This window comes from Chrysochloris asiatica, unplaced genomic scaffold, assembly GCF_000296735.1.
Source record: "Chrysochloris asiatica unplaced genomic scaffold, ChrAsi1.0 scaffold00076, whole genome shotgun sequence".
Classification (NCBI taxonomy): domain Eukaryota; kingdom Metazoa; phylum Chordata; class Mammalia; order Afrosoricida; family Chrysochloridae; genus Chrysochloris; species Chrysochloris asiatica.
The window spans coordinates 11,557,714-11,575,539 of NW_006408594.1; the positions used below are offsets into that span (position 1 = coordinate 11,557,714).

General features: G+C 45.7%; 1 protein-coding gene across 1 annotated transcript in view; it reads left to right on the forward strand.

Moving 5' to 3' along the window:
* Nucleotides 1-1,928: 1,928 nt before the first annotated feature.
* The window catches only part of PRDM4 (PR domain containing 4), a 38,715-nt gene continuing 22,817 nt past the window's right edge, over nt 1,929-17,826 (forward strand). The window contains exons 1-4 of the mRNA XM_006865243.1: nt 1,929-1,976; nt 2,107-2,368; nt 12,840-12,973; nt 16,579-16,764. Of these exons, the coding sequence (XP_006865305.1) occupies nt 2,358-2,368; nt 12,840-12,973; nt 16,579-16,764 (331 nt within the window). The 5' untranslated portion in view covers nt 1,929-1,976; nt 2,107-2,357. The remainder of the gene's footprint in view (nt 1,977-2,106; nt 2,369-12,839; nt 12,974-16,578; nt 16,765-17,826) is intronic.

Here is a 17,826-nt window from a genome sequence, read left to right on the forward strand (position 1 = left end):
TTTTAAGTCCTCTTCACTTTCAGCAAGCAAGATTGTATCATCTGCATATTGCAGATTGTTAATGAGTCTCTCTCCAATCCTGATGCCATGTTTTTCTTCATAGAATCCAGTGTCTCGTATTGTTTGCTCAGCATACAGGTTGAATAAGTATGGTAAAAGAATACAACCTTGTCACACACCTTTCTTAATTTTAAACCATTCGGTGTTCCCATGTTCTGGTCAGACAACTGCCTCTTGGTCCAAGTACAGATTCCTCATGAGCACAATTAGGTGTTCTGGAATATTCATACTTTTCAATGTTGTCCATAGCTTGTCGTGATCCACACAATCGAAAACCTTTGCATAGTCAATAAAGCACAGGTAAACATCTTTCTGATAGTCTCTGCTTTCAGCCAAGATCCATCGGACATCAGCAATGATATCCGTCATTCCACCGCCTCTTCTGAATCTGGCTTGAACCTCTGAAGTTCCCTGTCAATGTATGATTGCAGCCCTTACATACAGCTCTGAAATTAACAAAATTGTTCAAAAAGAATGTGCATTGAAAATCAAACCGAGTGAATGCATTCATTTTTATAACCGATTTCATTCTTTTCTAGTCCTAGCTTTGAAGTGGCGTTTCTTGGAATTCTTGAGTGCCTTTGAGTAGGGTCTGTATAGGGCTTCCGAGTCTTTTAAACGTTTGTAGCAGCGGAAGGCCTTATCTTTCTCTCGCAGAGGAGCTGCTGACAGACTCGAAGTGCAGACCTTGTGGTTCACACTCCAGTACCTACTGTGTGGAGCCACACTGCTCCCGATTTCATGTAATTCTGCCAACTCATTTGCGATGTCTTCTTTCAGATTCCTATTTGCTGTCAATACGAGAGCAAAAACCAATACGATCTGCCCATGTTTAGTGATTCCTTCATCTGGTATGTGCTTTCGCCTCATGAGAAGGGAAAAGTAATGGAAGTTAGGGAAAAGTAATGGAAGTTATTTATCGTCGCTCTTCTCATCCCAAATGTGTGTATGCTGCTGGGGCGCTTTCCCATTAGATTGAATTTTCAAAACTCACCGGCATCCACCTAATTGCAGGTTGTTAAAGACCTGTGTCCTATTCTGCACCTAGGTTTGGGACATAATTCAATATACGTTATGTGATTAAGAGGAATTCCTGGGTCTCTGTTATTTTGAGGGTGCATGGAAACAACGAAGTTGTGTTGTTTTACTGACAAGTTCTTATTTTCTTTTAAAGGTATCTCAGATCCCTGGTGTTAGCAAAGTACCTGATATGCAGACGAAGACGAAGAGCAAAGCAAAGGAGAAGGAAATTTGTACAAAAATCTCAAGGCCCACCATTTGTGACGTGAAACAGGGAAAGTTGGTCCAGTGTAAATATCAGAGGATAATCCCAATTATGCCGATCAACACCGTCAACATCTCTGTTGAACTGGTCCCTTACTTTGAGTTTGGGATTTGCGGGAACCCCCGTTTCCCAGTAGCGGAATATCACGAACACTGAGAGCGCAAGACGGAGCGATTTAGAGGAACCCAGCAGTGGTGAGAGGAGTCGGAACCCACAGCCCATGTACACATCCGCCCTCATCGCCTAGCAACTATGGGTCGATCGCTCGGCGCTCGATTTAGGGTTAGCTCGCTGGGCCAGATTGAGAAGCTGCTCGGGGTTCCGGGTTGAGGCTCTCGGCACCGGCCTCGCTCCGGCGTGCGTTCCTGCCGTGCGCAGGCGCGGGACCGCGGCGAGCCAGGGGGCTGGGGGGGCACGCACCGGAGCGAAGAGGCGGTGCCCAGAGTGGCTGAGGATCCGGAAACGCACCTCGGAGGGTGCGGCCCGGAGGCGGCGGCGGGCCGGGCGGGAAGCGTTAGGCGAGGAGCCCCCGGGCGCGGTGGGGGGCGGACTGGTGGTCGGGGTGGGCCCTCTGCCCGGATGGGGAACAAAGCGGAGGGGCTGGCGCGCACGCCCCCCGTGTGGCCGGCAGGTGGGCTGCGCGCGGGCCCGGGGGGCCGAGGGCGGTGCGGCCTGCAGGCTCCACGCCGGAGGGTGGACGGGCCGGGGGACGGGGACCGTGTCCGCTCCGTAGTTTTGATGACCGGGCTCGTCTCCCCCAGGTTGGGCAGCGCCCCTCCCGAAGCTTCTGGAGGAAAGACCCCAGGTGGCCCCCGACATGCCCCATCCCAAAGCTGGGTGCGCGGCCATCGACCCTCGGGAGAAGTTGGGCGGCCTGGGGAGACCCCGGAGACAGGTGGCCGCGTTTGTGCAGCGGTTATGAGCAAGGTGGCACGCGACCCAGGAGCAAAATCCCCGATGCCGGTTCCCTGCCGCCCATGCCCTCTTTTCTCTGACACCTGGCCCCAAGCAGATGCATCACAGGTGAGTGGGGAGGTGGGCTCTGCGCATGGACACCTTTGGAAACTCGCAAATGGGAGTTCATAGTTGTTGCCTTTGTTTTGGTGCCATTGGGAAGGTGACAGGTGTGGTCACGTTGCAAGTGAATGTGTGTCCCCAAACCAAACCCGCTCAGCTTACAGGGATCCTATAGGACAGGTAAGACTGCACCTAAGGATTTGTCGATGTGTGATTTCTTGGTGGAAGGGATATCATGGGATCTGCTCACTGTTTAAACCCACTGACTGTGATTTGCAGTCCAAAGCTTTCCCCACTGTGCTCCCAGGGTCCTTTTGTGTCCCCAAGCAAACAAGAAATCCTGAAACCCGTGCTGGGGTGCAGGTACTCATTCAACCCGATTTATTCCAAATGGGAATGAGTTAGGGTGTTGTGGAGTTGGTTCTGACTTATAGGGTCCTCCTACTCCTTGCATCCACTACGTCCGTCAATCCATCTCATTGATGGACTTCCTTTTTTTACTGACCGTCAACTTCACTAAGCATGATATCTTGCTTGGTCCTGCCCCATAAAATGTCCAAAATCCATGAGCTGTGAAGCGCTGCCATCCTCACATTTAAGGAACACTTCAGCTGTACTTTTTGCAACACAGATTTGTTCTAAATGGGGATTGTTGGTCCAAATAGCCACACGTTTATTGTTGGATCTAAGATATATTTTTCCTATGCCTTGGAATTATTGGAATATTAAATAAAAGTTTATCTTGACTCCAAAGCAGGACCTCAAACCAGTTCATTCAGGACTGACGAGGTGAAGCTGGAACAGACCCAGATTTGTAAAATTTGAGCTATCAGGAATGATAGCCAGAATGGGGAATCTGCAAGTTTGAAGTCCTGAGTGGGAGATTGGAAAAAGGTGTAGTGAGCCCTTATAGAAGCCTGATGTGGGAGATTGGATGATTGGCAGAATTGGTGGTGCCATGGGCTAAGCATTGGGCTGCTAATCGCGAGATTGGCAGTACAAATTCAGCAGCTGCACCATGAGAGCGCCCTTAAAGATTTAATCTTGGAAACCCTACACAGGGTCGCCCTGAGTCAGGAGGGACTTAGTGGTGATGAGTTGGGTTTGGTAAGCAGTAGCCGTTCAAACTAGCATGGTAGGTGGGCTGCCATCTTTGTGCAGAGCACTGCTGCTTCCAACTCTATTCAAAATCCCATGGCCAAGAGATTTGGTTGCTGGGCAACATGTATATTGCCCTTGTTTTCTAAGTGGAAGATGAAGTTTCTAGCAGGGTTAGAATCATCGGAGTCATTAGCTGTATATGATAGAGTAGGACCCATAAGGAATCCTTTGCTGTAAACTTTATGGGAAGGAACCCTGTAGTGTGGTGTTTGTTTAAGCACTCTGCTGCTAACTGAAGCATTGGTCATTGGAAGTCACCGGCTGCTTCAGGGGAGAAAGATGTGACGGAATATAAAGATATTCTGTAATATAGCCTCAGAAACCCTCTGGGCAGTTCTGTCTGATGGGAACACGGCATCTCTACAGGGAGCTGTTGTTGGTTTTGGACTGTTGACCTCTGGCTAGCAGCCAAGTACTTAACCGCGGCATCAGCAGAGCTTCTGAAGGGTGTCTGAGGAAGCCCCTAGGTCAACTCCCGTCACCACCGTGCTCTGTAGACCACTAGTTGTCTCTGCTTTATGGCGGTCAACTCCCGTCACCACCGTGCTCTGTAGACCACTAGTTGTCTCTGCTTTATGGCTGCAACGTCATCACATTTCAGCCACTGACAGCAAAGCAGGAATCTGCGGCGCTTCCTCCATGAAGTCTGGTTTGAACTGGTTTGGGAAGCCCTAAGAGTCATCCTGTTGTTGTTGTTGTTAAGTGCCGTCTTGTCGGTTCCAACCCAGTATAGGGTTTCTGAGGGTGTAAATCTTTACGGAAGTAGAAAGCCTCAACTTTCTCCCGCGGAGCGGCTGGTAGTTTCGAACTGCTGACCTTAAGGTTCGCAGCCCGATTCGTAACCACTACGCTACCAGAGCTCCTTCCTAGAAGCAGAGATTTGATTTCTTATCTTCTGATTGGATACACAGCTAATAGGCATTTCCAAAATGGCAGTTGAAGCCACAGTCTTTTCATTGTACTTGAAAAAAAAAATAATTGTAACCAATTTACCAAATCATTACTCCAGTGATTTCATTAGGTTTCTATCTATAAAAAGCTCAGGAACAATTTGTGTTAGGTCAACTGAAACCCAAGAACTTTTTTGAAAATGAAGGTAGCTAAGGTCAGTATCTCAAACCTACTAGTCTTAGAGAAAGATAAGCGTTCCTGCTTCCGTGAAGATTAAAGCCTTGGAAACCCTGCATAGGGTTGCTGTGAACCCGAACCACCTCCATGGCATACAGCCACCACCACCACCACAGTTTCGTTAGGCTACAGGAGTTTTTGTATTCTTTTGCCGAAAAATTCAACACTTACTAATGTGCTGCCCTACATAGGGTATACCTCATATACCAGGTGTTCCCAGTCATCTTTCTGGGAAGGATGAGTTTATATTGCTGCATCCAAATCAAATATTTCACAGTGCCTATTCAATTGGCCCAGGATCAGGCAGTGTTTCGTTCTGCTGTGCCTAAGGTTGCTATGGGTCAGTACCGACACGATGGCACTTAACAACAACAACTACTCAATTGAGTAAGGAGCTCTGGTAGCGTAGTGGTTAACAATTGGGCTGCTAACCTCGAGGTCAGCAGTTCGAAACTACCAGCTGTTCCGCGGGAGAAAGATGAGGCTTTCTGCTCCCATAAAGATTTACAGCCTCGGAAACCCCACGCAGGGTTGCTATGAGTCAGAACCGACTCCACAGCACATAACCACCACTACCACTACTGAGTTAAGTAGGAGTCCTGGTAAAGATCTCAATAGGACCAGATTGACAACAGCAACTCACAGGGCTCCCTAGGAAGCTTAGGGGCAGTGAGTAGATGTTGAGGGAGGAGGACCAGCTTGGAAACGAAGAGCAAGAATGGCTGCACAAGTTGAAGATGCTTACAGTGCCGCTGCATTGTACACGCAGATGCTTGAGTTGGAGTTTGTTCTACCGTGTGCATTTAAGATGGGGCCCTGGAGATTACAAATTGCCTGCTCAGCTAACCAAAAAGTTGGGAGGTTCAGGTGCACCCAGAGGTGCTTCCGAAGATAGGTCTGTTAATAATTCCCCAAAATCAGCCAGTGAAAACTGTACAGAGCACAGGTCTACTCGGACACACATGGGGTTACCATGAGCTCGAATCTGTACTAGTCAAGACTCTGTCCTGCTGGCCTCTGCACTTTATTACTATTGGGAGCTCAGTGTTATGAGGTACCCGAGCAGGGATGAGGGTGAAGTCAAGGACTGTAGAATAACTGAAAAGCAGGTCCACAAAGTAAATAGATCATCAAAACTGGCAGTTTACAATGGCTCAGAGACAGACATCTTTCTCTTCATTTGGTTGGGTTCTGGCCAATTTGGGCCTCGCCATTGAAGTCCAGGGAGTCCACACATCCCGCTTTGTACGTTAGACTTGCTTCCTCCCCTTGCCCCAGGCCTCCCCCTCCTGGGCTAGGTGGCTGCTCGCAAGCTCAGGAGTCACACACCTCTCAGCTTTAGGCCAGCCAGCTCTTCCTTCTCTCTCGGTTCATTTTGTCATTGCTGCATTGTCTCCCATGTGCACTCATCAAATGGACCCAGGTGGTCACCATCAGGCATACCAGGCTGTCTGCTCACCAGCCCCTTTAACTTTGAGTCCTTGAAAGGGGTGTTCGCTAAAGGTCATAGACTGACCTCCCAGATTGTCTGAGTTTGTTCTTATAGTTTTGTTCTGTTCGCAACTCTTCCTTCTGTTGATTTAGTTCTGGAAGGTGCTGCCACATATATCAATCTCTGATTGTTATCTGTTCCTGTTTGTTCTCAGTCCACAAAACTCCCTTTAGGATGTCTTATAGTGCAGGGTTGGCTTTGGCAAAATCCCTTAGCTTCTGTTTATCCTGGAATGTTTTGATTACACCATTGTATTGCTTAACAGCTTTGCTGGATAAAGGATTTTTGGTTGGCAGTTTTTTTTCTTTCAGGGTTTTATATTTGTCTCCCCATTGCCTTCTTGCTTGCATGGTTTCTGCGGAGAGATGCAAGCTTAATCTGACTTGCTTGCCTTTGTATGTAACACTTCTGTTTTCCCTAGCTGCTTTCAGGAGTGTCTCCTTATCTTTGATTTTGGAGAGCTTGATTATGATATGTCTCCGTGATTTTCTTTGGGGTTATTATGAAATGATACTTGATTTGATATTTCTCGGTGATTTGGGGTCTATCCTTCCTGGAGTTTGTTGAGCTTCTTGAATGTTTGTCTTCTCACTTTTCAGGATGTTAGAGAAATTTTCTTCTAGCAGCTCTTCAACTATTTCCTCTGTGTACTTGTGTGATTCTTCTTGTTCTGGAATGCCGATAATTCTTAAGTTATTCATCTTCATGTTGTCCAACAGGAATCCTAGGCCTTCTTAAGATTTTTTTTTTATCCTTTTTTTCTGTTTGCTCTTCTATCTTAGTGGTATTGAGAGATTTGTCTTCTAGCTCATTGGTTCCGCCTTCCAGCTCTTCTATTCTACTCCTTTGCCTTTTCAGTGTAGTGTCAATTTCTGATAATCTATTATTGATCCTTTGGACCTCTTTCTGTATGTTTTGAATTGTTTTCAATGCTGTATCTATCTTAATTGATTGTTCCTGTAGCACTTTCCTGACTTCTTCCTTATTTTTGTCAACTCCATTGTAAAGTATTTGGAAATATTTTATAATCATTTTTCTGCATTCCTTCTCAGGCATTTCCAAGGCCTGCCCTCCTTCCAGAATGGAGTCCAGGTCTACCTCGAGGTCGACATTTTATCTTGTTTCTGGACATGTGCTGATATGGTCATCTGCTTTTGCTTCTTGGACATGTTTAGTATTTATCTGTGGCCTTAATACTTAATTGAGTGTGTGTTTTGGTATTTTTTATGCTTTCAGGTAGATGTCATCAGGATGTGGGCTTCCCTTTTCATTCTTCTTATTGCTTAACTCAGAGTAACTTTCACATGAAAGGTGTAGTCTGCCTCCCTGGTGTATGGCAGTTGGTATTGGTTCTTGCCTGGATTTTAGTGTTTTATAGAGTGTGAATGTAGCTTGACTATATCGCAGCAGTTGCTGTCTCTTCTTGGGTAATACAGGGAGAGAATGAGTCCTCCAAAGGTATAAAGGGGAGCGTAAAACAGCAACAGCAAAAAAACATAGACTGGATACTGTAGTCTCTATAATCGCAGAAAAGGGAGAGGAGTGAGAAAAGAAAAAAAAAAATCTGTAGCCTAATATGAGTGACTTTAATGTCCCCTTTCAGCTTCTTGACTTCAAAGCTGCCTGAGAGATTTCAAGATGCCACTGTTGGTTGTTATACTGTACCTCAGCATTTAATTTAATTTTTGGCCTGTTGTTTTTAAACTCTTTCCCTCTCCACGCCCCTTGTTCTGGCTTTTCCATATTAAAAAAAAAAAATACAGTTCAGTGCTGGCTCTTGGCCTGAGAGTATCTGTGCACATGTGTGGCAGAAGAACCCACCAGTGGTGAGGGTGGGGGGGTGTCCACTCGCTCAGGCACCTCCTCTAGTCACCAGAATGGAGGTGCACAAACATTGGGGGGGGGAGAGAATGAACAGAAAGCAAAAAAAAAGAAAATCAGAACAAAGCAAAACTATCTTTGCTCTGACGTTCCCACGGCGTTTTTCTGAGGTGGGTCTGCTCCCCCGCTTGGTCTTGCCATTTGGTCTCGCCCAAGTTGTCAGCTCCAACCGCTGAACCCGGCAGATTCAAAAGCACGCAATTTTTTAGTTTTGCTACAAGTTCCACTAGCTATATGCTTTCAAACTTTTTAAAATATTCCTAGTATGTGGTTCTGAGTTTTGGAGCTCTGCCCTGGATCTGCTTTGTCTGTATTCTGTGGTATTGCTGATGGCGAACCTCACTGCACCTCCACCCTAGCCACCATCAATCCTCGCCTCCTGGTTCTCTCTAAAGGGCACAGACTTTCCCCGCCTCAGGACATCCAACAGCGAACTGCATGCTCAGATTCAAATCCCAGCCATTTTTCTTCCTGTAGGTCATTCCTTTAAACATCTATCTCCTGTTCACTTAGTTCTGGGTGGGGCTTAGCCCCTTGCTCTTATCACTAGCTTGTTGTTAAGAATCCGTTCTAACTCATAGTGCCCTGTATAGGGTTTCCCAGGAAGGGCTGGCGAGTTTGAGCCAGCGAGCTAGTGTTTCAAACCAACCTTGCAGTCCAGTGCTTTATGCTACAGCGCCATATCAGACTCCATCCACAGGCTACTGGCTTAAAACAAACTCTGTTCCTTCCAGGCAGTTCCTAACTCCCCTTTTTGGCGCCTACAAGAAAGAGTTACATATCTCTCTGACATGATAACCGCGTTAATTCCCTTCGTGCAAGGTGGTCTCTTTTACAATACTGCTGCTGGTGGTTGCGTGCTATGGAGTGGGCTCTGACTCACAGTGACCCTGCATAGGGTTTTCAAGACTATAAATCTTTATAGGAGCAGAAAGCCTCATTCTCCTTCAGATTGGCTGTTAGTTTCGAACTGCTGACCTTGAGGTTAGCAGCCCTACTTGTAACCACTGCGCTACCAGAGCTCCTTATTTTATAGCACTAAGTCAGAGAAACATTCACTATCCATAGTGTAGTCAGAAACACAGGAATTTTTGAAACACCCTAGTTGAATCTCTCCTCCACTGCCGGATTCTTTCCATTTATCTGTACGTGGCCTTGGACCTCTGGCAGGTTAGATCAAGTAGGCCCTGACCCCTATCAGCCGTCTTGTTGCTCTGACCTGGCTTTTACCCCAGGTGATTTCAGAAGCAGCTTTCGCCCTCAGTTGCAGTATAGTAATCTTCACATGCCCTTCAACCGCTATGGTTAATCCTCACAAAGTAGCCTTCTCAGAAGCAGAAGTTGGACTTCTCATGACTCTTCATTCTTTCTCTTAACAAAACCCTATGGCTCCATGAGTCTGGAGCCGTTGCAGTGAACCCCGCTCCTTATGCCAGCTGCAACAAGACAGCAGCCATCCCTCCCACGGCTCTCTCTGCTTATCTGGAGTCAGCAATTTATCGTCATGGTCACACACAACTCAGGGACAGTACTTGCAGTTATGGGGTTTGTGCCATCTAGGTGGTTCCGACTCATAGCAACCCTGTCTGTATAGGGTTTCCAAGGAGTGTCTGGTGGGTTTGAACCATCAACCTATGGTTAGCAGTCACGTGCTGATCCATAGAGACGTTGAAGGCACTGTTGTTTCAGTCGGGACAGCCGCTCCTCAGCCTTGTCCTTAGCCTGGCCTCTGTCCTGCTTGAGCAGCGGTACAAAGCTCTTTCAGGGTTGCTGAAAAAGGCCCAGAGGACTCTCCACTCCTCTGTAAAAGTCACCCCAAATATTTAGCTCTAGTTCTGTGGGTCAGCAGACAGCTCTTCGAGCTATCTGCCAAAGGGCACTCAGCGTTACGGGCTCGGTGGGCCAGGATGCCTGCCGCTCCACTGACGGTACAGCTTTGTCTCTGGATCAAGGAGGACTACCGTGCTGGGAGTCTTCAAATGACTCACTCTGCTCCTGAGTCTTCTTCCTCAGTAGTAGTGAGGTTACCCCCTTCCCTACTTCTGAGATAGACACACGTTTTCTGCCCACGTTAGGGCTTCAGGTTTTCACGGTTAACTCTATTAAGAGTCACTCACAACTGAATCATGTAATCCATCAGCATCTTCCCCCAGACCCATCTCTTACCCAGACCCATCGGAGCAGAAACATTGGGTGGGTGTTACATTGACGGAGAAGAGCCCTGTGAAGTGACTCATTGCCCTGCAATTCAGCTGTATTGGTACTGTGTAAAGGGCACGGGGCCTGTGTAATTATCTTTTCCTACAGTGAAGACTGGGGATTTCTTAAATGAGACCGATATTTAAACCCCAACTTGACCACGTACTAGTCATGTGGTCTGGGGCTAAGTGTCTTGGTCTCTGAACCTTACTTTCTTTGTTTCTAAGAGTAACAGTGATGACATCATAAGTGTCATCAAGTTGGTTCTGACTCACAGCAACCCTGTATAGGGCTTCCAAGGAGTAGCTGGAGGATTTGAACTGCCAACCTTGTGGTTAGCAGTCCAGTGCCGATCCTACAGTGCCACACCAGGATGCCTCGTAGTTGGTATAAGCTGACATTACACATAAATCATTTAGTGTCCAGCACACAGTAAGGAGGTAATAAATGCTGGGATTATTTTCAGGCATTTTCGTGGCAGGTTTGATCTAGTTTTCAGAATGAAACCTTATTTAGGTCTGCTTTCCACCGCTCAGGGTGGACAATAGTTGATCCACAGGTCCACCACTATGTATGTTGTTGTTGTTAAGTGCTGACCCATAGTGACCCTGTACAGGGTTTCCAAGGCTGTAAATCTTTATGGGAGCAGACCCCTGCAGAGTGGCTGTTAGTTTCCAACTGCTGACCTAAAGGTTCGCAGCCCGATTCGTAACCACTACGCTACCACTGTGTATATGAAATGTTAAATGCTGTCAGGTTGATTCTGATTCATAGTGACATATTGGACAGAGTAGAACTCTACCATGGGGGTTTTAAGACTCTGAATCTGTATTGGAGCAGACAGCCTCAGCTGCCTTCTCTATCAACCTTGCAAGTTGCATTCCAATGCTTAGCCAAATGCCATACCACACACACAAAACCAAAAACCAAAAAAAACCCCACTGCTGCTGAACCTTTTCCAACTCATACACTAAAAAAAAACAAAAAACAACCACCAAACCCAAAAATGTGCATTACTGTGATCCTCAGCCCAGCGATTGGAGAGTGCTAGAGGCCTCCTTTGAGTAATCTGTTGGTCAGACTCTGAGCATTGTATATGGCGATCTCTCAACTCTGACATAGGGACTAATAGTATTGACAACCTGCAACAATGTGCTGTTTAAATTAGTGCCACACGTTCTATTAGGGTTTTAATGAAAGATGAATGTCATGGGAAAGGTGGTCCTGAGATATTGCAGCTATCCAGGAATTCTCTTTCGATAAAAAGGTTTGGTTATTGAACCATTTTGGTAATATTTTGCAACATAATTTGTGCACTTCCACTTAAGTCCTGTTAATTTGGAACATATGGCTTACCCTTTCCAGGCCTTAGTTTCTATACCTACCTTACCTTGGACCAGCCTTGGTGTGAGAATCAGAAGTGATTGTTTTATAAAGTATCGAGCAAAGCTTATAGCCTGAACTGCAACATGTGGAAAATAATATGAAGACTGAATTTGGATAAAATGCTGATCTCTGGGGGAAATCCGGTGATTTTTCACATTAGTGATCTGATTCAGACCCAGTATTGCTTTAACTCGTGGGTGCGGGGAGACCTGCTCTCCGTGGGAGGTCGTGGGACACGAGAGGATACGTGGAATTGAAGAAATGAATACAATCGAAAGGCTTTTCAGCTTGTTCTGCTGTCAGGCTGTTCTCTCCAGCTTCTGGCCCAGCTCAGCAAGTCTTTATTTTTATACTTAAAATTACACAGTACATGCATTGACACTTTTATGATTTCTTGATACACAGTTAGTCACAACATTCTTGCACCTGGTCATTAGACAACCTTGACAAAAATACTTCTGTGATGTTCAGACTCAACTTCATCTCCTTTTCCAGTATGTGATAAACTGTTTCTTCTTGTGTCTACTAAAAGATTATAAACTTTCTATCCTACATAATGTGCAATTATTTTCATAATAAAGGTATTCATTAAATTGCTTAGAAGCTATGTGGTATAAAGCCCAACCTGGCTACTTGTTGCAAGAAGTATAGATTATCAAGTGAAATCTATCCTTCACTTAAGTTCATTATTGTCTGCTTGTTTATGCAGGTGCCTGTATGTAGGGGTTTGTGAATTCTAGCTAGTGACTGAAGGTGGTGAGGCCTATGGGGGTAGGTCAGCTTGACTCTAATATGCTGTCTGCTTTTGTGGCCTCACTAATTCAGTTACTTAGGTTTTCTAATGAAAGGGAGTAATTTACACAATTCTCTTTGTATTCAATCCACCAAAGCTGAAAGCAATTGTTGATAAGCTAGTTTTTCCTAAGGTTTGTAAAATTCATAGTAAAAGGCTGTGAATATTGCCATATTATATATTTTCGTGGTGAAAGGATTAGTTAAGATTTCTTAACTGGCTGTGTGATGTTGGCTGAGCTAGTTAATGTCTCTAAATCCTAGTTTCATTGTCAGTAGAAAGAGGATGACAGCAGCTGTTTCAAAATTGTGAGTATAAAAATGAGGCCATAGTTGACCAAGGCCCCGTTTTCACCCCTATTGTTTTCAAGTCATCAATATCTGAACCAGTCATCGAGGTCATTCTTTGCATTTTGACTTGTGTGTGCTCTTTCCTAGGATGAATGAAATGAACCTGAGCCCGGTGGGGATGGAGCAGCTGACGGCATCCTCTGTGAGCAATGCCTTGCCTGTCTCAGGAAGTCACCTGGGCCTGGCTGCCTCCCCCACTCACAATGCCATCCCTGCCCCAGGTGAGTGCACTGTAAGGGAGAGCGAGCACCTGCCCCTTCACAGGTACTGCTGCATTCTCAACTTAAAATGGAGACCGGGGGTGGGGAGTGGGAGGGGTGGGGTGGAGTCTGGTGTGGCGCTGTAGGGTAAGCCCTGGACTGCTAACTGCAAGGTTGGCTGTTCAAACCCACCAACACTTCTCAGGGTCTTTCTGAGTTGGAATCAACTCAACGACGCTTAGCAAGAGTGGAGCAGAGTCCCTTTAAGGACAGAAGGGAGAAGCCAGTTCTACACAGTGGAAGAAGACATTGTTGTAGAGAAGTGGTGTTCACAGGGTAGGAATAGCAGTGTTTCTGAGGCTCCTTTTCTGGAGCGGGAGTTGGTTTGGCGTTTATTTAGGATCACTGTCAGAAATGGGCACGGACACTAGTCTGACCTCCTCCCACTTCACAAGAGAAGAAGAAGAGACTCCAACTCTCCATCAGCATTAGCCCCAAACCATTTCCTGTAAGGCTGAAGTCACCCTCCAAACCTTCTCTACCAAATCTACAACCACACCCATCCCTCCCACAGTCCTCTGTTCGTCTGGCTTTGATCGTTCACTGCGGAAGCCACAGAGGACTCAGACACCAGACTCACAATCCAGGGGCGTATTAGGGAAGTGAGCAGGTTCCAGTTGGGGTCAGAAATGCACAGAGCACAGTTCTTCCAGTCAGGAAGGCCTCTCTGGGCCTTGGCCTAGCCTCTGCCCTGCTTGGGCAGTACTACAGAGCGTTAGCATTACTGAGAAATGCCCAGAGGGCAGGCACTCTGCTAGAAGCCTCAGCCCATATTCCATGGACTGAGGCGCCGTTCCGTTGGGTCTGCAAACCTGGAGGCCTCCCACTCTGCAAGCAAGCCTCCTGTATCCTGTACAAAGGCACTCAGCTACCTGGCTCCGGGGGCCATGACGCTCTCCACTCTGTTTTGTGCTCTGGTTCTTAGTTCTGCTGTGGCCACTCCTCTTCTCCTTCTCTGGCATCCAAGCTCTGTCTTGGGTCAAGGAGGTTGAGTGTGCAGAGCTCTAAGGGTCCAAAGGACGTGTTCCCTCCCAGCTCGTGTTCCTTGGTGGTAGTGAGATTCCCCCCTACCCCTGCTTCTGAGCTGGCTCATTTATACCCACTTAACCCTGGTAACAGCCACTCATCACTGAACCATGTTATCCTATCAGCACTGTCTCCTACCTTCTCTCCTGCAGCCCCATCAGGGAAAACAAAGTCGTTTGGTGGGAGTTAGAAAGACGAGGGCTCGAAAAGCCACATTGAGTATCTAATTGACTGCCATTCAGTGCCCAGTTATCTGGGTCTCCTCTTGCGCCTTGTCCCTGCCTTGCTATTGGTCAGTGCCATTGAGCTGGTTCCATGATCCTGTGTAGGGTTTCAGAGGAGTGACTGGTGGGTTTAAATGGCCAACCTTGTAATTAGCAGTCCAGTGCTTATCCTACAGAGCTACACCAGGACTCCTATGCTAATGGAAGAGACTCTAATAACTATTTCCTGAAAGCATGGTGGGATTGGGCTTTATTTCCTACTGGTCCAACTGCAAGTGCATCAGGCCTAGAGTTACAGGGAGATAGGAGGTGTCAGAGGTGAGTCCTCATGTGGCCCTCCCTGGAGCTGCAGTCCTTAGAACAGCATTGGGCGAGCTCCTCCTTCCTCGTCACTGTGTTCTAAAACAACCTTCTCTGCCTAGTTTCACTTTCCTTTTCTATTGGTGTGGAAAAGAAACGGGTAAGCTATTGATTCTTACTATGTCCAGGCAGTCTGCATGGTCAGGTAGCTGGGCACCGTCTAGTTCTTAGGACTCAGGCTAGCTGAGGTTGTTGCCCTTGTAGACTAGTTTCATCTCTGCACTTGGGGTTATCTTCTCTCTGCTTTGCTCCTGGCAACTTGAGACCTCTTGGGACTTTGATGGCTGCTCTTAAGTTTTCAAACCCCACTTACTACTGCTTACTTCACTAGGAGGCAGATCATGATGTTGGCAGGTGTTTGGTTATGTCTGAGGAGTGTCTGTATTTGTGTCTTCAGTAAACATGTGCCTGCACACACATACTTGCCTTTACATAGACCTAAAGATACTTCTCTCAGTGGGTATTGATTCTTACACTAGCAAGCTATTTTCTTAAATGTTTATGATATTGTAATGTATTAGACTTTCCTCCTTAGAAACTAGGAACGAATGTGTATTTCAGAGATATCTATTAAGTTGTTTACTGAGCTCTCTATAGACAATTAACTGCTTATTAATTAGCAAAATCCAGCAGTTAATTATGATTCATCTAAACTAGGGTCTCTTCACATTCCTTTAAGTGTCCCCTAAAAGAAATTTTGATTTCTTGTCAGTTGTTAGCCCATTTGATTTTTCTCTTAGGCCTTCCTTTTAATAGATACTTTTGTTATAGTGGATACTCTTCCTATAAATAGGAAGAAATTCTATTTTAAAAATAAGCTTCAAAAAGTTCATGGAAAAATTTCACGATCATTCAGTTCCATTTTCCTCTGGACTTTCTGAAGCTTGTTAGTACTGCTGCAGTAGAAATCTGCAAATCCGCAGAGCTGGCTTTGTGAGCATTCGTTAGACACAGTAAAGGCACTTCAGTGCTCCGAGGAGTCTAAAGTGTAACATCTGTGTACGTGTAAAAGAGCAGTGTTCCAGGAAAAGACTATAGAGACGTGTATGTACAGTTCCCATCTCAATGTAAATTTGGTTCTTTTTCCTGAGTTGAAGCATATCTATGAGTCTTTTAAAAAGTGAACCATTCTCATGTAAAGGACAAAATACAGTACTATAAAAACATGGAGCCATAGCACCACACTTGGAGATCCTGCCTGTGAACTCTTTGGCGTGAGTTCTCTCTACATCGTTTATCTTCTTAAATTGTATTTAAACTAGGCTTTAATGGTAAAATTGTTATGATACTTAGAGCAATACAGGTAACCGAAGGAACAACTTGGCAATTTGTAGTGACCTTATAGGACAGAGGTTGCCACAGCTGTCAGTAAATCTTGACAGGCGCAGAGAGCCTTGTCTTGCTCCTACAGAGGCGCTGATGGATTTCAGTTAGCAGCCAAGCGCTCTTACTGCTGTGTTGGCCTGGCTCTCTTCAGAAAGGAGCCCGCCCTGGTGGTGCAGTGACTTAATCGTTGGGCTGATAACTGAAGGCCACAAATTCAGATCCAAGCAGTTCTACTGTCGGGTCAGTATGAGTCAGCAGTGGACTTGGTTTGACTTTTGGTTTAGGATTAAGACTACTTTGATTAATCCTGTTTGTGGATGTCTACAGAAGACTATCTGTCTATCTGGGGATAAAAAAGGGTTTTTTTTTTTTTAAATACAAGATGCCAACTCAGATTTTTGCCTGTATGCAGAAACCTTTCTAAGAGTTTAGCCAGTGGTTATAGAGAAAACTTAAAAAAAAAAAAATTCATTGTTGCTGTTAAGTGCTTTTGAGTCTGTAGTGACTTACAGTGACCCTATATAGGGTTGCCGAGGAGCAGCTGGTGAGCCTGAACCACTGTCCTTGCGATTTAAATCCACCTTGCAGTCCAGCGCGTTTATTTTCCTTTAAATGCCTTTTTCTTTGCAGGTCTGCCAGTGGCAATTCCCAACCTCGGTCCCTCCCTTGGTTCTCTGCCTTCTGCTTTGTCTCTGATGCTCCCTATGGGCATTGGCGACCGAGGAGTGATGTGTGGATTACCAGAAAGAAACTATACCCTACCTCCATCACCCTACCCTCACCTGGAGAGCAGTTACTTCAGAACCATTCTACCTGGTAAGTGCTAAAGGTATTTGGGCATTAGAAAAAAAGGAGAGAGCCAACTTTTAGCCTTAAATCTCAGCCTTGAATACCAGTTTTTCCCTACTTGTTACTATTGTTGTTGTTAGGTGCCGTTGAGTCAGCTCCGCCCCATAGTGACCCTTGGTACAGCAGAATGAAAACCCACCTGGTCCCGCTCCAGCCTCACAATTGCTGCTACGCTTGAGCCCATTGTGGCTACCACTGTGCCAGTCCATCTCGTTAGGGCTCGTCCTCTTTTTCTCTCTCCTGCCACGTTACCAAGCATGATGTCCTTCTCCAGGAACTGGCCTTTCCTGATAATATGTTCAAAGTAACTATTAGATGTCAACATCTAAGAGAAAAAACCTTTTTGTTTATATTTATATGCTTTTCTTCTAGAATGTGCAGTTTTGTTGTTGTGTGCCATCAAGTCCATTCCGACCCCTACGGGGTGTCTGAGGCTGTAGTAAATCTTTACGGGAGCAGAAAGCCTCATCTTTTCTCTGGCAGAGCTGCTCGTGGACTCAAATCACAGACCTTGTGCTGTTCGCACATTACTAAAACAGCAGTTTGACTATAAATTTGATGTCTTAATGGCACATACGTGGTTTTGTTCTCCTATCTCCTCCTCCATCTCCTTCATTCATTACTGGTAACCACATAGTGCTATGACGTCATTGATCATATAAAATAAAACGTACTGAATTTTTATTTTGTTACGAAAAGTACTACATACACATTTCAGAGCATGCAACAAATAAGGAGGGAGGGGAACCATGCTTAGTTTCACCCAGCCCACCTTTTGGTGTACCACCTTCCTGTCTTTTATCTGTTCCTCATATAAAATCATACTTTCTGTGCGATTATGTGCCCTCACTTTTTTTCAGTTAATAATTTTCGCTGTTTTAGTAGTTGTTCTACCTGGTTGCTACATGGCTTTCATAATTATTCTTTTTAAGTGATGCATTCCATTCAACTGACTGGTTATTTCGTTCTTAGATCAGTATTTTTGGACAGTTTGGCTTTTTCAATTTTGTTTATTATCCTGATAGCTAG